The 22499-nt window shown below is 44.0% G+C and overlaps 1 protein-coding gene across 1 annotated transcript; it reads left to right on the top strand.

The window, feature by feature from the left end:
* Window positions 1-667: 667 nt before the first annotated feature.
* On the top strand, window positions 668-17103 carry RTCB (RNA 2',3'-cyclic phosphate and 5'-OH ligase). Its single transcript, XM_048832482.2, has 12 exons — window positions 668-962; window positions 3300-3378; window positions 4642-4709; window positions 6326-6425; window positions 8185-8341; window positions 8825-8981; window positions 10563-10722; window positions 11462-11637; window positions 12425-12613; window positions 13803-13913; window positions 14897-15016; window positions 15990-17103. The coding sequence occupies exons 1-12, from the start codon at window positions 870-872 to the stop codon at window positions 16095-16097; spliced, it is 1518 nt and encodes a 505-aa protein (XP_048688439.1). The 5' UTR covers window positions 668-869; the 3' UTR covers window positions 16098-17103.
* The last annotated feature ends 5396 nt before the right edge of the window (window positions 17104-22499 follow it).

Raw genomic sequence — 22499 nt, 5'->3', positions numbered from 1 at the left:
CCAAAAAAATCAGACTTGCCCTGCACACCCTATTTTCTAGCAGAGAAAAACAACAGCCACCGCCCTGTGTTTGACAAACCCCCATTTCTCAGCAGGAAATGTTTTGGGGGTGAAAACTTTCCTCCAGCTGTGATTCATTGGGGCGCCCTAGCCAGCAGCTGATGTATTGGTTGCATTATCAGTGTCTGCTGGGTAGCAAGGCAGACTGCAGGGTGCTGAGGGGAGAAGCGTGGCCCAGGGAGAGCGGTAGTCTCGGGGGCTCTCGCTTTTGATCGCGCTGCAGAGCTCGTGTGAGGGGCTGGGCAAGCTCTAGGGGACAGTAGGAGCTCGGTCCCTACCGACCAGCAAGGGGTGGCCCACACAAGCGAACTGCCCCTCTCTGGGGCTGAATCCCGGGAGATCCCACCCCAGTGCCCCCGGCCCCCACCTTCCCTGCAGGGACCCGGCGGCTGCGGAACCCCCTGCCACTGCGCTCTGCACGAGCTCTGTGAGGGGGCCGGGGGCGCGCGCGCGCCGGCTCCTCGCGCTGGGGTTGTGCCAGAACGCTCTCCTACCACGCGCCGCCCGTACACCACACCGCAGGGGGCGGGGCGACCCTCCTGACGGCTCAGCGCCCTGCTCGGCAGCTAGGGGGCGCCGCAGAGCACCGCAGGGCTGGCGTAATGTAACGCTCCAGACTGAACGGATGAAATCTGAGCCTCGGCAGGTCCCGTCCAACCTCCTCAGCTACTGCCCTCCCATTCGCTGGATTTTCGCCTTCTGAGAGAGCCTGGGCCTCAGCGGCCTCCGTTGCATCCTGGCCGGTGGCGCCGTGTGGGAGTGGGAGCCGCTGGGTGCGTGTGTGACACGGAGTCTACAGGGCCGCCGCCATGAGCCGCAGCTACAATGATGAGCTGCAGTATCTGGACAAGCTCGACAAGAACAGCTGGAGGATCAAGAAGGGCTTCGTGCCCAACATGAATGTGAGCTCGGGGCGGGGTGTCCTGGGCTCGCGCTCGGCAGTGGCCGACCGTTCAGCGCGCGCTCCCGCACGCGGAGCCCGAGGTGGGGGTTGGGCTGCCCCGAGACTCCCTCCCCGCCCTTCGCCCTGGGGCTGCTGGCGCCCCCGCGCCGGGAGGAGGAGCCCGCGGCGGTGCGTGGCCTGTTGCTGTCCGCGAGACCTTCGCGCGCCAGGCTCCTGCCCGGGGAGCTGCGGCCTGAGCCTGGGACCAGACCCAGGGGCAGGACCGGGCGGGGCCCAAGGAGAGAAGCGGATCAGCGCCCCCGGGCAGGTGCTTTTGCGTCGGCTCAGGTCAAAGCGGGATCCGGGCGATGCCTTTGCCCAGCGGCTCTCGGGGAGGCTCCTTTGAAAATGTAACAAGTGGCTGGCGGTGGGGGTCTCTTGGAGGCAGGCACCACTCTTCCCCCGACCCCAGAGAGCTCTGGTGCAGCTGGGATTTATTTATTTATTTACTTTTTTTATTTTTTTATTTTTGCATCCTAACGATTTCCTTAGAGCATGAATCTGGCAATGTTCAAATAAACTTCAGAGAAAACATCCTGGCGTGCAGGGCATAATGCTCCAAGGTATAATTGTGTCTAATTCCAGAAGTACAAGTTAGGAGCCTAAGGTACACCCAGGCACCACCTGGGCCACATATACACCACCTCTGTTCTCCCTAACATCTGTCTGATTTTAGGCCTTAATACTACAGGTGCTAATGCATGTCAGTAGTTTTGTGCCTAAGGCTATGTCTATACTACAGTCTATGGTTGCATAGGAGGACTTGTGGCACCTTAGAGACTAACCAATTTATTTGAGCATGAGCTTTCGTGAGCTACAGCTCACTTCATCGGATGCATACCGTGGAAACTGCAGCAGACATTATATACGCACAGAGATCATGAAACAATACCTCCTCCCACCCCACTGTCCTGCTGGTAATAGCTTATCTAAAGTGATCATCAAGTTGGGCCATTTCCAGCACAAATCCAGGTTTTCTCACCCTCCACGCCCCCCACACAAACTCACTCTCCTGCTGGTAATAGCTCATCCAAAGTGACCACTCTCCCTACAATGTGCATGGTAATTAAGGTGGGCCATGTCCAGCACAAATCCAGGCTCTCTCACCCCCCCCCCCTTTTTTTTCCCAGGGACACACACAAACTCACTATTGCCAGCAGGAGAGTGAATTTGTGTGTGTGTGTGTGTCCCCAGGGGAAAAGGGGGGGGGTGAGAGAGCCTGGATTTGTGCTGGACATGGCCCACCTTGATTACCATGCACATTGTAGGGAGAGTGGTCACTTTGGATGAGCTATTACCAGCAGGAGAGTGAGTTTGTGTGTGTATGGGGGTGAGGGGGTGAGAGAACCTGGAGTTGTGCAGGAAATGGCCCACCTTGATTATCATGCACATTGTGAAGAGAGTTGTCACTTTGGATGGGCTATTACCAGCAGGAGAGTGAGTTTGTGTGTGTGGGGGGGGGGGGGGGGTGGAGGGTGAGAAAACCTGGATTTGTGCTGGAAATGGCCCAACTTGATGATCACTTTAGATAAGCTATTACCAGCAGGACAGTGGGGTGGGAGGAGGTATTGTTTCATGATCTCTGTGCGTATATAATGTCTGCTGCAGTTTCCACGGTATGCATCCGATGAAGTGAGCTGCAGCTCACGAAAGCTCATGCTCAAATAAATTGGTTAGTCTCTAAGGTGCCACAAGTACTCCTTTTCTTTTTGCGAATACAGACTAACACAGCTGCTACTCTGAAACCTATGGTTGCATAATTTATGTTGCTCAGGGTTGTGAAAAAAACACCCCCCGAACAACATAAGTTACACCAAGTTATACTCGTGTTATACTCGTGTGCACAGTGCTATGTCAACAGGAGAGTTTCTCCTGCTGACGTAGCTTCTGCCACTTATGCAGGTGGTTTTATTATAGGCATAGAGCATCTTCATGAGACATGCTGCAGTGGCACAGTTGTATTGGTACAGCTGCGCTGCTGCAGCACTGTACGTATAGACGTGGCCTAAGTGTTTGCAGGATTGAGCGTTTGGATTGTAAACTTCTTGGCTCAAGGCTTGTCTTTTGGAATATCTTAGCATGTCTTAAGCACTACCAGAAACCTAATCAAATAATATACTTCTAAATAAACAGTGGCAAGAAAATGACCAAAAAAAATACACTTTGTAACCTATTATATACCATTAATCTTGGCAATTCTTGTTCTATAGTGTAGTTCTTCTTGTGGAAGTGAGTTTTTGTGAGACCAGTAATGATGCATTATTTTGTCTCTTCTCCTTCTTGTGTTTGCCTCTAGGTGGAAGGAGTGTTTTATGTAAATGAGCCGCTAGAGAAATTAATGTTTGAGGAGTTACGAAATGCCTGCAGAGGTGGCGGTAAGTACAGGAAGATCCCATTCTCATTTGTTTTCATTAAATTTCAAACACTTGCTTCCCTTATTTCACTTTCACCCTTACCTCCTAAAAAAGCCTCCTACCCTGAATTAATGTGGCTTGCATACATCAAAGAAAACAATGAAAATGTGTAGTGAAGGCTACTCATATGTCCAGCCATGACATTATGCACTACCTGTGTGCTTAACAACACCGCTATCCTGAAAATAGCGCTGCTGAAATATGTTGGCTTGCCAGTCCTGGTGACTTAAGGGACTTAAGCAAGTTTAAAAAATAATTAATAAATTCCTGTGTTGATAAGAACTTTAAATAATTGAAAATTAAAAGGATTTTAAAATATACTGCACTTTTCATAATTACATCCTTTTAGTTATTTTCTGCATTTCACTCAGATTGGGCTATGAAAATAGACTTGTCAGTTAATTTCTAGTTCTCATGTGACAGCACAATGCAGGAAGGAAATCTTAAATACATAATACAGAGGAAGCTAAAACAACAAACATGGGGATATTTCTGTTTGATCTTAGGTTTTGTAACATCTTTATATATAAATACAAACTAAATTGACTTGGCACTGTCCTCTGAAGGCTTCTACCTTCGTGATATTGGTACAGCATGGACATCAAGAGTGCAAGCTTCCTGACAGTGCCTCAGCCTTGACCTGGAAGACGGCAGGGACCACAAAGTGGGAAGAAAAGGGAGTTCATTCTCCATACCCCAGTCAGTCCTTGGTTTATCTTTTGATATTTACCAACAAGAGTGCCAGCTGTAGAGGTGGTTTGTGTTATGTCAACACCTCTGTGCTCTGCACTGATGCCACAAGATTAATTTCACTGTAGCATGATCTATTGAAGGTTTTCAGAAATTAGCCCACCTTTTTTAATCTAGTATTTGTGGGAGCTCTGTTGTAGACCAAGAGCCAGCATTTTGACCTTCTTATACAGGTCTAGATTATATGGCGGTAAAAATGTAGACAGGTGGCCTATACCAGCACTTCGATGCTAGCAACAGTCGGAGCTGCACTAATACTGGAGCCACAGTGGGAGAATTTCAGAAACTCTTCAGTATAATGGGGCTATAGCTCCCCAAAGTGCCAGGTATTTTCCACCAGATTGAAATGACTTTTGGTCACTACTGATCTGCTTGGATTTTGAGTAGCAACTTGAAAGGTGCTACCATATCAGTCATGATCAACGCTGTTCATTGGCAAGTCCCTTGGATAAACTTTCAGTTGTCTTCTTTCAGGTGCTGGTGGATTCTTGCCTGCCATGAAACAGATTGGGAATGTGGCTGCACTACCTGGTATTATTCATGTGAGTGACTGCTCTGAAGAATTGTTCTTTTTCTTCCCCTAGGACCTCACCAATCATCCATGAGTTCTTGAAAATCACAAATAGTTCTGAGATTGCTTCTGCTAGTTCCTTTAGTACGCTAGGGTGAATTTTGTCAGGCCCAACCAACTTGAATACATCTAAATTATCTAAATATCCTTTGACGTGTTCTTTCCTTGTTCTGGCTTGTGTCCCCCTCCCCCTTGTTGATATTGTGTTACGCATCTGGTCACAATTTTTTTTTTTGGTAAAGACAGAAGCATTAAAATGCCTCCGCCTTCTTGGTGTCATCCGTTATTAGTTCTTCCTTCCCACTAAATAGCGGACCTACACTTTTCTTTGTCTTTATTTTGCTTCTAATACATTTAAGAAACTTCTATACGTGATAGGGTGTGTCACTTTTCAGGAAGCTGAGAGTAAAGTGTTTTTGTAGGGGGCGAGTTACTTCTCATTTTTCTTAACTGTCAATAAGCAACATGGTGGTTTCATTTTCAGTTGTTTTACATGGTGACTAAGCAAAAGCTCTAATTCATTTTTTTCAATAAAGTGCTGCCCTTGGGGCTATAAAAGGTCTAAAAGGTGATCTGTAAAGGAGAAGAATCGGGGATGTGGGTTGTTTTGTTTTTGTCTGTTTTGCAAACTGTTCTTTAAAATTGCTTTTCAGCTTGTCTTACCACAGAAATGTCACAAATATCTATTCTAGTCTTCTGTCTATGTTAGAGGGCTTCCTGGTTGCAAATCGAGCTTTCTTAGGACGGGAAAAGGTTGAATTCTTAATAAACGGCTTTTCTTCCCAATGTTTGTGTTTTAAATAAGTGTTCAAAACAGTTTTAAACAGTCTGATTAAAAATCACAACCCTTATCAATTAATCAGGGTTCATTTTCTTGAAAGCTGTGAAGTCATTACTAATTCTGCATAAAGTCTTCTGGGACAGACAAGATCTGAATTTCTAGTGTTGTTGGGGAGGAGAAAGGGCAGGCCTCTTCTAGCCATCGTAAAATAAAGTATCTGCAAAAGGGCCTCTTTGTGTTGCAGGTCATACTAACAAAAACTAGCTTAAACATCTACCTCTTGGGTCATTTTTGTTTGTTTCATCCGTTGGGATGAAGCACTTACTTTGTGTGCAGTTATATAATTCAATATTGGAAAATGCTGTCTGTTTTCTGCTTGCCTCTTACTTAATGGTTTTTTTTTTTTCTTTCCTTTGTTTTGCAATCTGCTGGCATTTTGGGTGACTTTCTGCATGCTTGAACTTCCTTGCCTTTTATTGTGGGCTTGTCATTATTAAATCCAGTTTAATTGAATGAGGCAGATGTGCTATATCTGAGGCAGATGAGTCCTAATGATAAACTGCTTATCAGTTTAGATACCACAATTCAATTCAAAAGTTGTTTCCTGTGTCAGTGTGGAATGTGGGAACTCTGAATCCAGGTAGCTGACTGGTGTGTTGATCTGTAAACTGCCCCAGATACTGTTACTGGTTACTAGTCTTGACGTAAGGTTTACATTGTGCCTGTCTATACGTGGAACAGGGTTGTATATAATTTAAAAGAAGTCTTTCCACTGCCCATTTGAAATCTGATGAACTTTCTTGCAGAGATCTATTGGGCTTCCTGATGTACATTCTGGCTATGGGTTTGCCATTGGTAACATGGCAGCATTTGACATGAGTGACCCAGAGGCAGTGGTGTCACCAGGTAAGAGTAACTTGAGTCTGATGTAATATACTTTGAGAAATATCTTTGGTGATTGGAAATTCTTTCTTGAAATAGCTGTTTGAGATCCCCACTCTTTTACAGTACAGAAGTAAAGTGAAATGTTTTTTATAGTGACCTGAAAAGTTTTTCTCTGTTGAGGTACCAGTTCATCCATCCTGAGTTCTGTTTTTTCTGCAGGAGTTGATTACAACCTAAACAGTGCAGGGAGCCTTGCTCTCTTCACGCTGTTTTGGGTGTCTGTTCCCAACTTCTGAAGAGAGAGCCCAGAACCCCTGAACTTGGTTTTGGGCAGGTAAAAGAGAAACTAATTTTTAACTTTAGTTTTAAAATGTTTGTCCATTTATGTTAAGGATTTATGATCTAAATAGTTTTGCCTCATTTTTTAAGAACTTTTGAGTTCACTTTTATTAACCATTTGGAAATGCCTCTGTGCTGGCATCTAACAGCTATTATTCTAAACTGCGTGTATGGGACACAGGAATTGCCATAATGGACCAGGTCCCCAGGTCCATCTAGTTCAGTATCTTGCTCTGGCACGGGTCAGCACCAGATGTTTCAGAGGAAGGCTTAAGAACATGGTAGTAGACAGATTTAGGATAATCTGCCCTCCAATTAGGTCTCATCCTGGTCTCTAATAGTTAGATACCTGCTCTAAAACAAGGTTAGTATGCTTTCCAAAAAAATTATCATAAATTATATCTCTCTGGATATTCTTGACATCTATATAAACAACCAATCCATTTCTGAATCTTAAATTCTTGGCCTCAACTGCTCTTGTGGGTAGCAAGTTCCAAAGTTGTTTTCTCACCCAATGTGTGAATTTCCTTTTATCAGTTTTGGATTCCCCAACTTTTAATTCCATTGAGTGTCCACTTTCTCTTCCGCTATGAGACCAGGAGAAGAGAAGTTCCCAATCTACCTTTTTTAGGCCAGTCATTATTTCTCCTTATTTATCTCCTTTCTAGGTAAATAATCCCATCACTCTTGTGAGTTTCTCCACGTCATTGATAATTCTCATCACTCTTCTCTAATCGCCCTTTAATACTGAAATAAAGTATCACTTAACATAAACAATCTTGGGTCACAGTTTACTGCCAAATGTGACAGCAGGGAGAGCTTGCTGTTTGCCTTCCAGAGGAGAACACTTTTTGCACTAATTTAAAAGCCAGCTACCTTAAATACAAAGATTTTGTTTTCAAATAACTTAAATTAGAAATGGAAAAGGCTGTGTTTGGGAGGGTAGAAAATCAGTGTATTTTAATTGTAATGTGTATGTTGGGTAGTTTGGATAGGTATTTCTATATTAATCACAGGAGCAATCTTGCAGGTTAAGGACTTTGTGGGAGACTGTGCTTTTCTATCCATGATCTAGTACAGTGTCCAGAGCAGGGGAATAGCCCTGTAGCACTGAGTGAAGGTGTTGTGAATATGGAATACTTTTCATTACAGTGGTGCCAAATTTTACCCTATTTGGGGGGTTGCATTGTCAGCTTGCCAGGGGCCTAGAGACTGCATGGAAATTCACTAAAATGGAGCAGATTGCAGCTGTCTTCTCATTTAATATGGTAGTAGGACTGATGAAGACTGCAGGCCCTAGTATACAAAACTTTCTCTGTCAGGAAGCACTTCAGCATTAAAGATAAACGTGCCCAAATGCTACAGCATAGCATTCTGTGGCCCACAACTGAGCAGCCCCATCTATTAACTTTGTGTGTGTTTTTGTTTTTTATACCTTCAGGTGGTGTCGGGTTTGACATCAACTGTGGTGTCCGATTGCTGCGTACGAACCTGGATGAAAGTGACGTCCAGCCCGTGAAGGAACAGCTCGCCCAGGCCATGTTTGACCATATTCCAGTTGGGGTGGGCTCCAAGGGTGTCATCCCCATGAATGCCAAGTAAGTAAATGACTGTGTGTGCACTTTTGGGGCATGGGCAGTGTCTGGCCTTTGTTTTGAGAAGGGATTTGCAGGTGGAAGGCTGGAAGGAGGTGGAAAGAAACTTCCTGGCCCATTCCTTGCCCCTACACATACAGCTAGAAATAATAGTACAAAGCCATCTAGGAGTCAGAGGATTAATTAAGTGTGCTTTAAGGGTTATCAGCTCTCATAATGGAGGGTTTCTTTAATTGTATAGATAGTGATGCTAAAATGTCAGCCCTTACCCTGATAGGGGGGAGGAGAAGCAATGAAGTTGCAAGTGGCTTTATTCACAAACTTTATCTTTGTGGAACAGGCTTTTTGGTTGGCAGCAAAGGGTTGAGTTGAACTCATGGGCTTTTCACCACTTCAGACATGGGTGTGAACCCTTGGGACACATGTGAGGTTAACTTTGTGCTAGTACTTATTTAAGAGTTCGAGGAAAGTGTCTTGATGTTGCAGGGACTTGGAGGAGGCCCTGGAGATGGGTGTGGACTGGTCTCTCCGGGAAGGCTATGCCTGGGCGGAGGACAAGGAGCACTGTGAGGAGTATGGAAGGATGCTGCAGGCTGATCCCAATAAGGTCTCCTCAAGAGCTAAGAAAAGAGGTTTGCCTCAGGTAAATGTTACCTGTAAGGTGGTTGTAAACACTTTGAGGTTTAAAACAACAACAAGAAAAAATTAGCTTCATTTCTATAACTCATGCCCTGTGTTCATATAGGTTTTGACTTGTCATGATTTGGGAGGGGTTATGATTTTGAATCCATTTTCTGACAGAGCTAGAATAGGGGAAAACAAATAACAGTTAGAACTGTGATTTAATTCTTACGTAGGTATAAAATTGGCTATAGAAAAAAATCCCAGTGAGTTGCCCTCCCATCTGTTGCTAAACAGCTGGCCCTAACTGTTTGAATTCGTCACTACTAGCACTTGTCAACCATTTAGGAATGGTAACTTCTCTAGATTTTTTTTTTGTTCTGGTTACATTGACTTAAATTGTCTGAGCCAACAATGTATTTATTAAAAAAACCTTTGAAGAACATGTCCTGTGACTTAATTGTAAAATTCTGGCCTGCCATGCAAGAGAACTGGATTTAACTTCCGCTGCTGATAGCTCATTGCCTGGGTTGGTGTGCTGGCTAGAGCAGAGATCATACCATTACTATAATTTAAAGGCTTCTTCCTCCAGCTCTCGTGGGTATTATTAATGAGAATATATTGCAATTCCATAGCATTTTAACCTTTAAAGAATTTTGAAAACATTAACCTTCATATCTCTCCTGTGGAGCAGGTAATTATCTGTTTCTCACAGTTAAGTGAATTTCCCAAATGTACAGAGTTGGTGTCAAAACCATAATTAGAAGCTGGGCGATTCTGGCTCCTAGTCCTATGCTCAGACCACATCTCCATCATCGATGGCCGACTTCTTCAGGAATGAGGCTTTAAAAAAACCCACCTGTTTGTTTTTACAAACTTTTTTGGTCATATCTACTACCACTTATGTCAGCAAAATGTATGTTGCTCAGGGGTATGAAAAAAACAGCCCATACCGGCATAAGTGGTAGTGTGTACAGCACTATGTTGGTGTTAAAGGTTTTGCTGCCGACATAGCTACCGCCACTTGTTGGGGGTGGTTTAATTACGTTGATGGGAGAGCTCTCTCCCGTTGGCATAGCGCAGTTACATGAGAGATCTTACAGCGGCACAGCTGCATTGGTACAGCTGTGCCGCTGTAAACTCTCTAGTGTAGACATTGCCTCAGCCCTATTACTAAGCCCATGTAAAGGCTACTTCTCTTTACTATCTGTGTTTTAGAATCTATTCCTTCCTTTTAAGTATGCCTCTGTGTGTTTGCTGAAAGTGGCTGCACTACTGGCAGGTCCTGGTCCTTCTATTGAATCATATTCTCCTGCTACAACTATTTATTTTTGGACCATTTTTTTAAAAAAATATGTATTTTGATCTTACAAGTTTCAAGGGAGACAAACAAGATTATATCTGCACAGTCCTTTTGATAGCCGGGATTCAGGAATAGACTTCCACGTTCTAACCAATTCATACCTTCTAACCACATTCTATTACAATTCACCATATTGCACATAAACTCTTCATTCATAATACCTCCAAAGGAAAAAGCCTTTCCTCTTTTTGACTGGTGTCTAATCACTAGATGGCTAAGATATCTTGTTGTAATTGGCAGCTGGGGACCCTGGGAGCAGGAAACCATTATGCTGAGATCCAGGTGGTGGATGACATTTATAATGAGTATGCTGCCAGGAAGATGGGCATTGATCACAAGGGACAGGTGTGTGTAATGATCCACAGCGGCAGCAGAGGCCTGGGCCATCAAGTAGCTACAGGTATATTTTGTGATAAGACTACTTTTTCAAGAGCTGAAGTAAGATAAAAATCTCTTTGGAATAGTCTGCTGCTCACAATAAACCCTATTAACCAGTCAAGTTTATTAGCATATATTCAGTACTTATATTGTGCTTTAAAAACAATGAGTTAATCCTTAAACAGCCCTTATGAGATAGGTAATTCTCTACATTTGAGATTGTGGGGGAATGGGACAGATATCTAGATTGTGAGCCCTCTAGGGCAGAAGCTGTCTGTATTTGCTTAGTATGAGACTCTAATCCTTGGTTGGGATCCATAGGCACTATTGCAATAGAAATAAGAGGAAAAGGAGAGAGGTGGTAACTTTCCAAAGGTCACAGAAAAAGTCAGTGTTAGAGCTGTGGTTAGAACATCAGAGTTCCTGCACTGAGTGCTGTGCTCAGACCTCTAAACCATACTCCTAGGACTTTAACTGTACCTATTGGGTAGTTAAAACTTAAAACACATGCTCTAAGGAGCATGTCTTTTCTCCAGGCACCTAGTTCCATCACTTTCACTCTGAAGGTGGTACTGGGGGACCCTGTGTAGCAACAACTGAAGTAGTCATTCCACACGTTCACTTCTAATTTTAAGAGGAAGTTGAAGGTTCAACCACCTTCTGGTACCTTTGTGAGGGGAGCTGGGTTTTCTGCCTGTGAATCCAGATCTGAAGCCTTTCAAGGTAGAGGTGACAGGCTGGTTGTATTTGTTTTTCCCCAGATGCTTTAGTGGCTATGGAGAAAGCCATGAAACGGGACAAGATCATAGTTAATGATCGCCAGTTGGCATGCGCCAGAATTGCCTCCCCAGAGGGACAGGACTACCTAAAGGGAATGGCAGCGGCTGGGAACTATGCATGGGTCAACCGCTCTTCCATGACTTTCCTAACCAGACAGGTAGGAGCAGAACTGCTGTTCTGCTACAAGTATTCTGGTGCTTTTAAAGGTCTCTGGAACAAGATAAAACATGTTGAGCCATGATGGTGAGCAGCTCCATGAAGCTTGTACTTTTCTGCTGCCTGTCCTATATCGACTTGTTGGTTTAAGAGAAGACTTCAGTCTCCAGGGCAATCAGTCCAATACCTTTTAGCAGCAGAAAAGTCTCACTGGGTTACATCTGGGCTACATCTAAAAGATGTAGAATAACATGTCTTAACATTTCTTCTTCTGCTAGGTTGAGAGGGTAAAATTTTCAGGAGTGCCAGTGCTCCATTTTCAAAAGCTAAATGCTGAGGTATCTTTTGTTACCCTCAAACTGGCAGAAGAGGAAATACTAAGGCATGTTTCACAGTTTTTTGACTGATTTCTGGTGTTCTAAGTCTTCCTGATTGATTTCTAATACATTCAGAAGGATCCAAGCTGCCAGCGAACAGATAATCGGTCCAATTTGGTTGTAGAGTAAATTTTTTGCACAACTCGATTGACTTCAATGAAGTTGCATTCACTTATGTCAGGGCTACATTTGGCTCAGTGTTTTGAGAACCAGGGAGGCTGAACTGAAAGTTTTGCCTTACCTGTCACTTCATTTAGTTGCAGTGTTTTGTTTTCTGATACAGTTTCCCACAACAGGCCATTTTTCAAATGAGTCTGCTGCTTTTTAACCCCTAAAAATCAGAGAAAGCTTTAAGGTTTCTATAGCTGTGTGGAATTGCCCCTGTGTTTACATCCAAACTTTCTCCCTTAGGCCTTTGCTAAAGTCTTCAACACAACCCCTGATGACCTAGATCTTCATGTGATCTATGATGTGTCTCATAATATCGCCAAAGTGGAGCAGCATGTGGTGGATGGAAAAGAGCGGACCCTGCTGGTGCACAGAAAGGGATCGACCAGGGCTTTCCCTCCTCATCATCCTCTCATTGCTGTCGATTACCAAGTACGGATAACTTCAGGGGGAAGTGGAGGCAGGGGAGGGGATTTCAGATGAATAGGAAGGGTTTCTGTGTTACTAACAGAGGAAGACTTTAAATGTTGTTTCAGTTCACACAGGGTAGCAAATTAATTATATTGGAACATTTACCAGTGTCCGTCATTATCCTCAGGCTTGTATTGAAACTTTTGGACACTTCCGGATTCACCTTTCTTCCCCAGCCTACAATTGCCTGCGTGATCTTCTAGCTATCTGCCCTCTGTCCACTCCTTGGGTTGGGCAGACTATGGCTTGGGGGCCGCATCCAGCCCTTCAGATGTTTTAATCCAGTCCTTGAGCTGCCACTCCAGCCAGGGAGCGGGGTCAGGGGTTTGCCCTGCTCTGCACATGCCGTGGTCCCCACAGCTCCCGGAAGCAGCGGCATATGCCCCCTCTGGCTACCACGCATAGAGGGCAGTTAGGGGGCTCCACATGCTGCTTCTGTACCAAGTGCAGCCCCCACAGCTCCCATTGGGTGGTAACCGCGGCCAATGGGAGCTGCAGGGGCTGCGCCTGCAGATGGGGCAGCACACAGAGTCGCCTGGCTGGGCCTCCGTGTAGGATTTGGAGGGGGGAGCTGCTGCTGCTTCCAGGAGCTGCTTAAGGTAAGTGCTGCCTGGAGCCTGCACCCTGACACCTTCCCGCCCTGATCCGCGTTCCGCCCTCCAAATACCTCAGTCCCAGCCTGGAACACCCTTCTGTACCCTCACCTCCCCCCCCCACACCCCAACCTCCCGTCCCAGCTCTGAGCCCCCTCCTACACCCTGATCTCCTCCATTCTGGCCCCACCCAAGAGCCTGCTCTCCAAGCCAGAGCCCTCACTCCCTCCCACACCCTAACCCCCAATTTCATGGCCCGCCATAAAATTTCCATACCCAGATGTGGCCCTCAGTCCAAAAAGTTTTCCCACCCATGCCTTAGGACAAACTGTGTCTATTTGCCTGGCCTCTTCATGATGAACATCTTTATACACTGCCTGCATTTTCCTGTCATCTAGTGACTCAGAACTCCTGGGTACACAGCCAGAGGCTTGCCAGAACTCCTTTATGGATATGTGATGGTGCCCTGGTCCCCCTTATTATTTATTGATCAAAACTATTTTAAATCTTGAGTGAATTTGATCTTAAATTGGGATTATTTTTGTTTGCACCCCTAGCTGACTGGACAGCCAGTACTGATTGGCGGAACAATGGGAACCTGCAGCTATGTTCTTACTGGTACCGAACAAGGCATGACCGAGACCTTTGGAACCACGTGCCATGGAGCTGTAAGTACAAAACACCATTAAAGAACGGGTTGTGATGGGATATCCAAGAAACAGCTGCTCAAGGGGCAGCCAGTGTGCTGTTACACTTGTGAGTAGGGGAGATAAGATTCCCAGATCTCCAGCCTAGGGAGTGCTGCGGACGGTATGCCTCGTGCACTCTTGATGCCTCTTTCTCTGGCTAACACTAAACTTTGGCTCTGGAGGGAGCTGTGCATGGCCTTCCTTGCTTACAGGAAGGATTGGTGTGGTGGACAGAGCTCCCCCCCACCAAACACTAACTGCCCGAACTACGAACGGGAATGAAAGTCTTGAGGATGCCCATGCAAAGCACTTCCCTTGGTAGAAGGAGGTGGTGCTTGGGCTTCTTTACCAGTGGAAATAAATAGTTGCAGCTTCCTTGCCCAGTTAAAGCCCAGATTGGGAATACTGACTACCTAGCAGTTTGGGTGAAAAGAGAAACCTACAGGGATCCTAGATACCTTCATGCTGTGGATTGTTGTACATGTAGTGATCCCTAACATTAGTGCTCTAGGATGTGCTATTGATTATGCAGGAACCCCAGCACACCAATGCATTTTAGTTCTGCCTCCTGTTTCTCAGCTCACCTGAGGCACGTGATCTGTGCATCAAACTGCACGTTTTGCTACTTGGAATTTGTGTACAACACACACCACCTACTAAATATTAATGTATGCTGACTTGTTAAAAGTCGCTTGCTCTGTAAAGCACCAGAGATACCCAGAAAGTCTTCCTTTTGGGTATTCTGTCCCATCAAGTCTCTGGTTAGTTTAAATGTAGAATATGTGCATGATCACTTCTGCAAATGCTGTCTTGCCTGGAATGAAACACCTAGATGTGTGATTTTATTTATTTATTTATTTATTTATTTATTTCCCCCCACTGTCTGTCGGTCTTAGTAATGCAACTCTTACTCCTCTTGGTGATTACAAAACAAAGTGAAATAATCTAAATCTATTGCTTAGGGTCGTGCATTGTCCCGAGCCAAATCTCGACGAAATTTGGACTTCCAGGATGTGTTGGACAAGCTGGCTGACATGGGGATCGCCATCCGTGTTGCTTCCCCCAAGCTAGTCATGGAAGAAGTAAGTTTTAAATTTGTGACTGGGCGTGTACTCTGATAGATTTGTCCACTGGGGCATTAGAGGAGCAGCTCATGCATTCCTGATGGAAGCTGTCAAATTCTCCAAGTGTCACACTGAATATTTCCCCATGCTGTAGGAAGGGAATCTCCTCCTGGAAGTCTGGTTTTCTGGGGATAGGAATAATTTCTTTCCATTGTGCAAAGAGACTTGATATTGGTGCCATATAAGCCTTTTGGCCATATTCCTCGGGTTTCCACCCTTCTGTGATGTGCTTGCCAATTCTAACTACATCTTGCACTTCAGCTTCTAGAATTGGCAATATGCAGATATTGTTTTGCTTTTAGGATACCTAGAACTCTTGTATTTGCTTAGGCCAGGAGGAAGGACGTTCTTCGTGGTTTTTTGTCCATGAACAATCTGCTTCTCAAAAATGGTTCACAGCTGTTGGTGTTTTTTGGTACCTCAAAGTTTTATTAAGGAAGGAGCATTTAATGTGTGTTGTTTTTAATGGGCTAGGTGCTGTAACAACACATTCTCTGACATGAAGAGCCTGCATTCAAAACCAGCCCAATCTAGTCCTTTGCCCAAATGATGGCATCAGAGAAAACTCCATGGAGGTTTACTCTGATGATTCCAGGCACTAATAGGGCTGTGAAAGTTAACCTTTATAGGCTGCCTCTTTCTGGGAGGAAGTTGGAGTGGCTTGTTCCATGGTGCAGGCACCCGGTGTTCTCTCTCCTGGTGCTGAGTCCCGTGTAGTGGCAAGTTCAGTTCCTGAATATCTTCAAAATAGCTTGATTTCCCCATCCCACACCGAATAAGACAGAAACTTGCTATGTCCTTCAAGTGGTTCACTAATCTTTTAGCTGTGTAAAAATAACTAGTTCCTCCAATGAGTAAGTTCCCCTATTTTAACAGAATTGAAGGGTAAAGCAAGAGGCATGTGTCTAATTTTGTGTCTCATTTTTTTCAGGCACCAGAATCCTATAAGAATGTGACAGATGTGGTTAACACCTGCCATGCTGCTGGCATCAGCAAGAAAGCTATTAAATTGAGACCTATCGCTGTTATTAAAGGCTAGGATGTAACTGAGACCATCCGAAACCACTGGCAAAGCAATGCCTTCCAAAGAACTGACTAAAATCGTCATTGTCATCTTTCACACCTCTTGACTGCAGAGTGCTCAGAAAGTACACTCCCTATTTTGGAAATATGACTGGTCGAGGATGCTCTTGTTATTACCCAGAGTCTCAAAAGTAACATTTTTGTGGTACGGTGCCCTTTAGCATGCAGAAGGGGTAAACAAACCGATGCTGTTGCCTTTATGTATAATGATCCCACAAAAATGCATGAAATTCCATTAGCAGAACTGCAGACCTGGCTCAACCAGACTGTCGCTAATAAGCCTGCAGATTGCAGTACGCCCTTCATCAGCCAGTTTAATATATAACTCTTGCCTAACTCAGTGTGCACCCAAGTGACTGGAGCCCCTGATGCCAGCTGAAGTCCTCTGGCAGGTCACATACAGAACTCCTGGCAGTGGGAAGATGCTCTGTTTGCATACACTAGTCTATATTGTGTAGACATATGGTAGTGGTAGTTATGTAAAAAATGATGAGTAGGGAGTGGTCTTAACCCTAACAAAAAGCATGAAAGAGACTAGCCAGGGTTCAGACACAGCCCACATAATCAAAACATGGTCCTGGGGTGTACTGACTCCTTTGATATTGACAGTTGTTCCACAAGGGCTGATGGGAATTCTAGTGCCATTGGGTATGTTGTTCGAAAGGTCAAATGTTACCTTGCACATCGTATGACTTAACAACTGATAGATGTGCTTAGCATAAAACTTGAAAGGTCTGCAACTGTAATTGGATCTGCTGGTGCAGCTCTCTCCAATGGGTTTCTGTGTGGATGACTTAGTGGTTTGAGATGCAGGATCATGACTGAAGATAAGTATGATTTGAGACTGACAGATTAGCCCTTTATTTTTGTTTTACATTTAGTAGTTGGGAGGCAAATCACCAAAGTTGGTGAATTTCTGGGAACTTGGAACTTCTAAATAAAAACAGGAAAACACAAAATCACTGCAGTGTGTGTTGTGTCCTCATTGTGTTGCTGAAACAGCTGATTATTAAAAAGAAAAAAGTGCTTATACTGTGGTCTAGAAGTTACCAAGGTTTCAGATTATAGCCAAGATGGTGTGTCTGCATTTGGTCTATGAATTGTACAAATGTTTGCATTTAATAGTGCTGTTTGTTCCAAGAAATGCTAATATAGCAAATAAGTGCTTAACTTTAATGGAATTGTTGAACATTACACTTTTCTCAGAACCAGCTCTCCCTCCCCCCTTGTCCCCCCTCCCGCTTTTTTCCTGGGTGAAACTTGCTTGTAAATGTAAATGCAGACACTAGATGGCACTTGCATTAAAATAAAACCCTGAAGTTAGTGCATAAGTGCACAAATGCCTATAATAGGGGTTCAGAAACTAACTATCAGTAGAGGCTCCAACTTGGGCTTGTCTGATTATGTACTCATGAAAATGTTAATTCAAAGCAAGTGCCTCGCATGAAGCCTGTTGATGTCGGAATATGGAATGTGATTCAAATTAATAACCTAACATTAAGTTTTATTAGAATTTTAAGAGTTAGAACTTTATTTTTACAGGTAAAGAATCAGTCTGTGCTAGGAGACACTGGTATTACCACTTGTCACGCCTTATTTTGATGTCACTTCCTCCATTGTCTCCAGTGGAATCACTCCCCAGTTCTCACCTACATAAGATCAAAATCAAGCTCACTGAATTTCAATGCATGTTTTGCAGGCAGAATTAGACCCAAAGAGTCAGGAGCCACAACTTAAGTTGTGCTGCTCCCCATCCCCTGCTGTGGTGTGAGCTCCATGCAGCATACTTTGCACATGGCTGACGTAAATGTAATTTTTTTTCATTGCCATATTTCAAGGGACCTCTTAAAATATTTGTGCATGTTTCATTATTTGTGAAACCATCATGGTTTGAATATACATTTTTTTTCCTAACTTCCATTTTCCTGTGTTGCAAATTAAATTGAAATTAATGGTAGCTTTTGTTTAACCATCACCGTACATTCAAACAGGCAGAACTTTTATATACAAAAGATACATTCTGTTTTTATGAGATTCTACTTGACCTTTTCCTTACAGTTAATTTTTGTGCATGAGGATTAATGGAACCTAGATCTGACGATTTTGTTAGCAGGTGCTGCCGTACCAGTACCAATGTGTTGGGAATTTTTGGTAAACTGTACAGAACTGTCTTTGTTAGTTTCTTGGCCAGGGAGGAGTAGAGTGTAAAAGAACTCGGATTTCTCCAGATACTACTATTGGCCAAAACAGTTTTAAAATAGGACAAATTTAGAGTTTAAAACTTTTGACTCTGCCCTGAACTACATTATGAACTAATATGATATAATTACATCCCTTGGGGTGTGGAAAATCCATACCCCTGAGTGATGCATTTATGTCAGCCAAACTCCCAGTGTAGACAGCACTATGTTGACAGGAGGGATTCTCCCACTGACATAACTACCACCTCTTAGGGAAGTGGAGTACCTATGCTGATGGGAGAAGCTCTTCCATCAGTGTAGGTAGTGTCTTCACTTAAAGCATAACAGCTTCTGCAGGATTATAGGTGTATAGAAGCTCTGTTGTCTTCAACTCTGGATGTAAACATGTATTTATTAAATGTGGTAAAAGTCCTCACCCCAAGGAGCAGAACATACATTAGAAAACAAGTTAGTTGGGCTAAATCAAATGAAGAGAGTAGGTGACGAAGGCAGGTAGCACACACATTGTGTCCCTGTAGGGGCTGCTGGAATACAGGAGAGTTAGAGAGCTCTGTGATGAGCATGAAAGATGTTTCCCACACCTCACCCAGAAAAGATGGACAGAGCCTTAGTACATTTACAGTCAAAAAGTGAATAGCTGACAGTATTTTCTTTAGGCTTTATTTATTTATTTATTTATTTTTTTGCAGAAACCACTGGTGGGCGGGGGATTACACCCCATAAGTGGAGCTATTGGACTCTCAATCTGTCCAGTGGCAGGCACAATTACTTTCCCTGCCCAACTGTATTCACTTTATCTTCTAATGATGTCTTGTGAAGTCCCCTGGCAGAGCTGGCCAATGGAGAACTTATATAGTATGTGTCTGCATTATGTCTAGTTGGAGCCAGTGCACGAAAACTGGTGCTTAGATACAAAGACTTCCACCTTCAGTGAGAGTGAAACCCCCAGGAGTGAAGCTATACAAGAATGATTTAAGGTATGAATATTTAAATTCTCTAAGAGGTAGAATGGAGGGATACTTCTGGTTTTAGTGGTATGTGAAGGATCATCTCTGTTAGTAATTTCTCATAATATAAAACTCCACCACCACTAACGGGTATTGCTGTAGCACCCTGTGCTACTAAGCCTACAGAAGGAATGAAATAACACTTCCTGGCAAGAACAGCCGTATCTGATCATAGTGCACTCAATAGGCAGGTGCTGTTTCTAACAAAATTAACCACTGTAGAATTAAATCACTTAAAGAAAAAGCCCAGTGCAGTTTGTTACTCCCTTAGCTGACTCCTGCAAAATAATCACCTTCTAAGAGTAGGCACAATAAACACACGGGATGCAGAGATCATAGCAATGCAGGGCTAAAGGGACCTGAAGAGATCAACTAGTGCAACCCCCCATGCTGAGACAAGACCAAGTAAACCTAGACCATCCCTGACAGGTGTTTGTCCAATTTGCTCTTAAAAACCTTGAAGGATGGGGATTCCACAACCTCCCTTGGAAACCTATTCCACTACTTAATTATCCTTATTGTTAGAAAGCTTTTCCTAATATCTAACCTAAACCTCCTTTGCTGCATATTAAGCATATAGTTCCTGTCCGACTGTCAATGGACATGGAGAACAATTAATCCCCAGGCTCTTTATAATAACCTGAAACACATTTGAAGACAGTTAATCAGGTTCCTCCCTCTGTTGTTGTTTCTCAAGACTAAACATGCACAGTTTTCCTCAAAGGTCAGGTTTTCTAAACCTTTTATTTGTGTTGCTGCCTCTGTTCAGCTGAGGTCTTACCAGTGCCAACTAGAGCAAGACAATTATCTCCCAAATCTTACATGTAACATTCCTGTTACACCCTTGAATATTAGCCTTGTTTGCAATTGCAATTTGATTTTTTTTCCTTCCTAAGTGTAGTACTTTGCACTTGTCTTTAATTTCATCTGGCTGATTTCAAATCAGTTATCCAATTTGTGCAGGTTGTTTTGAACATTCATTCTGTCCTCCAAAATGTTTACAACTACTCCCGGCTTGGTGTCCTCTGTAAATTGTATAAGCATACTCCGTTCCATTAATAAAAAATATTGAACAGTACTGGAGCCAGGCCAGACCCCTGTGGCACCCCATTATATGAGTCCTTCCTGTTTGATAGTGTCCCATTGATCACTACTCTTTTTGAATATGGTTTTTCAAGTAGTTGTGCACCCCCTTTATAATTTAATTTAGACCACATTTCCCTACTTTGCTAGGGAATGTAATTTGCCTCCAAATGTTATTAAATATGATGGCCACCTGAACATTTAGATTTCAAGGCATGGGGATCTGGGAGGGAGGGTGTTTGGATTTTGAGGACAAAGGAGAAAGGTTATCCGCTTTTATAGTGCCAAAAAAAAAAAAGTGTGCTATGGATCTGCCATAAATTGCTGATCATTAACACTGCTGCAGTACGCCAATAGGTGCACTATTCCTTAGCCCTGGTCAACACTACACATTTATGTCGGTATAACTGTCGCTAATCCACACCCCTGAGCGATGCAGTTATAGCAACCAGTTCTCAGACAGCACTCATGTTGATGGGAGGGCTTCTCCCCTCAACATAGTACGGCCTCTCGGGGAGGTGGATTACCTATGCTGCTGGGAGAAGCTATCCCACTGGCGTAGGTGGTGTCTTCCCTAAGTACTACAGTGGCACAGCTGCACTGCTCGAACGCTGTAAGTGTAGACAAGTCATTGGTCTCCTCTTCCTTTTTCCCCTTGAGTTTATTTAAGCTGTGTGTTTATACTATGCTTATCAGCTGACTGAAGCACGCTTTTGTTCTCTTATATCCCCTCTCTCTCTGTTTTCAGGGTGCTCCTATCCTAGCATGCGCTGCTGCCTCCTCCGCTGGTGGTCCCACGGCTGTATCTCTGGCCCAGGAGGAATGTGTGATCTCTGACACATCTCTGGCACAGGCAGCCAGGCCTCTCCTCCGCACTCCTTTGTTCCTCTCAAACATAAACACACTTAACCAGCCTCTCCCCTCACCCCAATCTTCAAAGCAATCCGACAAAGCAATATCCCTCCTGGAGCATGTGCCAACACGCGCTCTTGCTTTCAGAAGGAAGAGTTCAATTACTCAGAGGGCCCTGCCTGCAATTGGCATTTGCTTTTGCCTCTCCAGCCATGTCTCAGCTTGCTCTTTTCTCGCCACTGCTCCCATGCAGCTCTGCCAGGACAGACAACAGTGGGAGTTCTAAGGTAGGTAAGGCACAGGTGCCTCACCCCGAAGCAGACTGCAGTGATGCTGCTAAAAATGCCTGCATTAGGTATAACATTAGCGTTTCCATCACCCTGACTGCAGCAGTAGTGGGAACAACAGTACTGCTAACCCCATGCATTCGAAAATCATGAATCGGGCTCCAAAAAATCATGAGACTTGTTTTAAATGGTAAGTTTTGAGTGTTTTTTTTATTTTTGTTTAGGATGCTCTTTGATCGCATTTTCCCAACTTTTCTCCACAGAAACATCTTTTTTTTTAAAAAAAAGGGGAAAGCTGAACTTGTCTCCTGATCACATGCCTCCTGGTGCTGGGCCTTTCAGAAAACCACCACACGTTGCAAGACTTGTAATAAAAGCATGAGAGTTAGCAATCCTGGAAAAGTGCTGAGAATTCCCAGTATGGATACACCTCTGTTTTCCTGCTATATTGTCAAAATAATCTCCGGTCCTCCTTTCTCAGTGCTGTCATTAGTAACCTGGAAAGTATCTGGGAACTAGCACCTGCCCCTTTCCAAAGAATAGAGGCATCGTTTCAGTTCATATCAAATATAAAACTTGAACAGATTGGTTGGGCTCATTTTCACTTAGTATTTGATAAGCTTTAACTATTTCGTCCTCATGACATGCAGGAGAGAGGGGCAAGTATCACTGCCATTTTATAGATGGGGAAACTGAGGCAGGAAGAAGTTATGATATGTGGAGGGGCCACCCTTTGTCATTAACAGAGTGAAGCATAGAGCTCGGGAGTTCTGGTTCCTGGTCCTCTTCCTCAGTCCACAGAGCAGTAGCAGGACTTCTACCTATTCTCCTTTGAAGTGAGCACTGGGAGAACCTGTTCTCTTGTGCTGTATGTCTGGGCTCAGTCTGAAGGAGGAATGAATGGGAGGACGTGGTCCAGCTCATGCTG

Source organism: Caretta caretta, chromosome 1 (genome assembly GCF_965140235.1).
Source record: "Caretta caretta isolate rCarCar2 chromosome 1, rCarCar1.hap1, whole genome shotgun sequence".
Classification (NCBI taxonomy): domain Eukaryota; kingdom Metazoa; phylum Chordata; order Testudines; family Cheloniidae; genus Caretta; species Caretta caretta.
Note: the sequence above shows the minus strand (reverse complement) of the source record. Positions and strands in the feature narration are given on the sequence as shown.

Excerpts from the sequence above, each read along its gene's own strand:
- RTCB (XM_048832482.2), top strand. The coding sequence starts at position 870 with ATGAGCCGCAGCTACAATGATGAGCTGCAGTATCTGGACAAGCTCGAC. Across the intron at positions 8,982-10,562 it reads AGAAAAGAGGTTTGCCTCAG|CTGGGGACCCTGGGAGCAGG; the intron begins GTAAATGTTACC and ends TGTAATTGGCAG. Across the intron at positions 10,723-11,461 it reads GGGCCATCAAGTAGCTACAG|ATGCTTTAGTGGCTATGGAG; the intron begins GTATATTTTGTG and ends GTTTTTCCCCAG.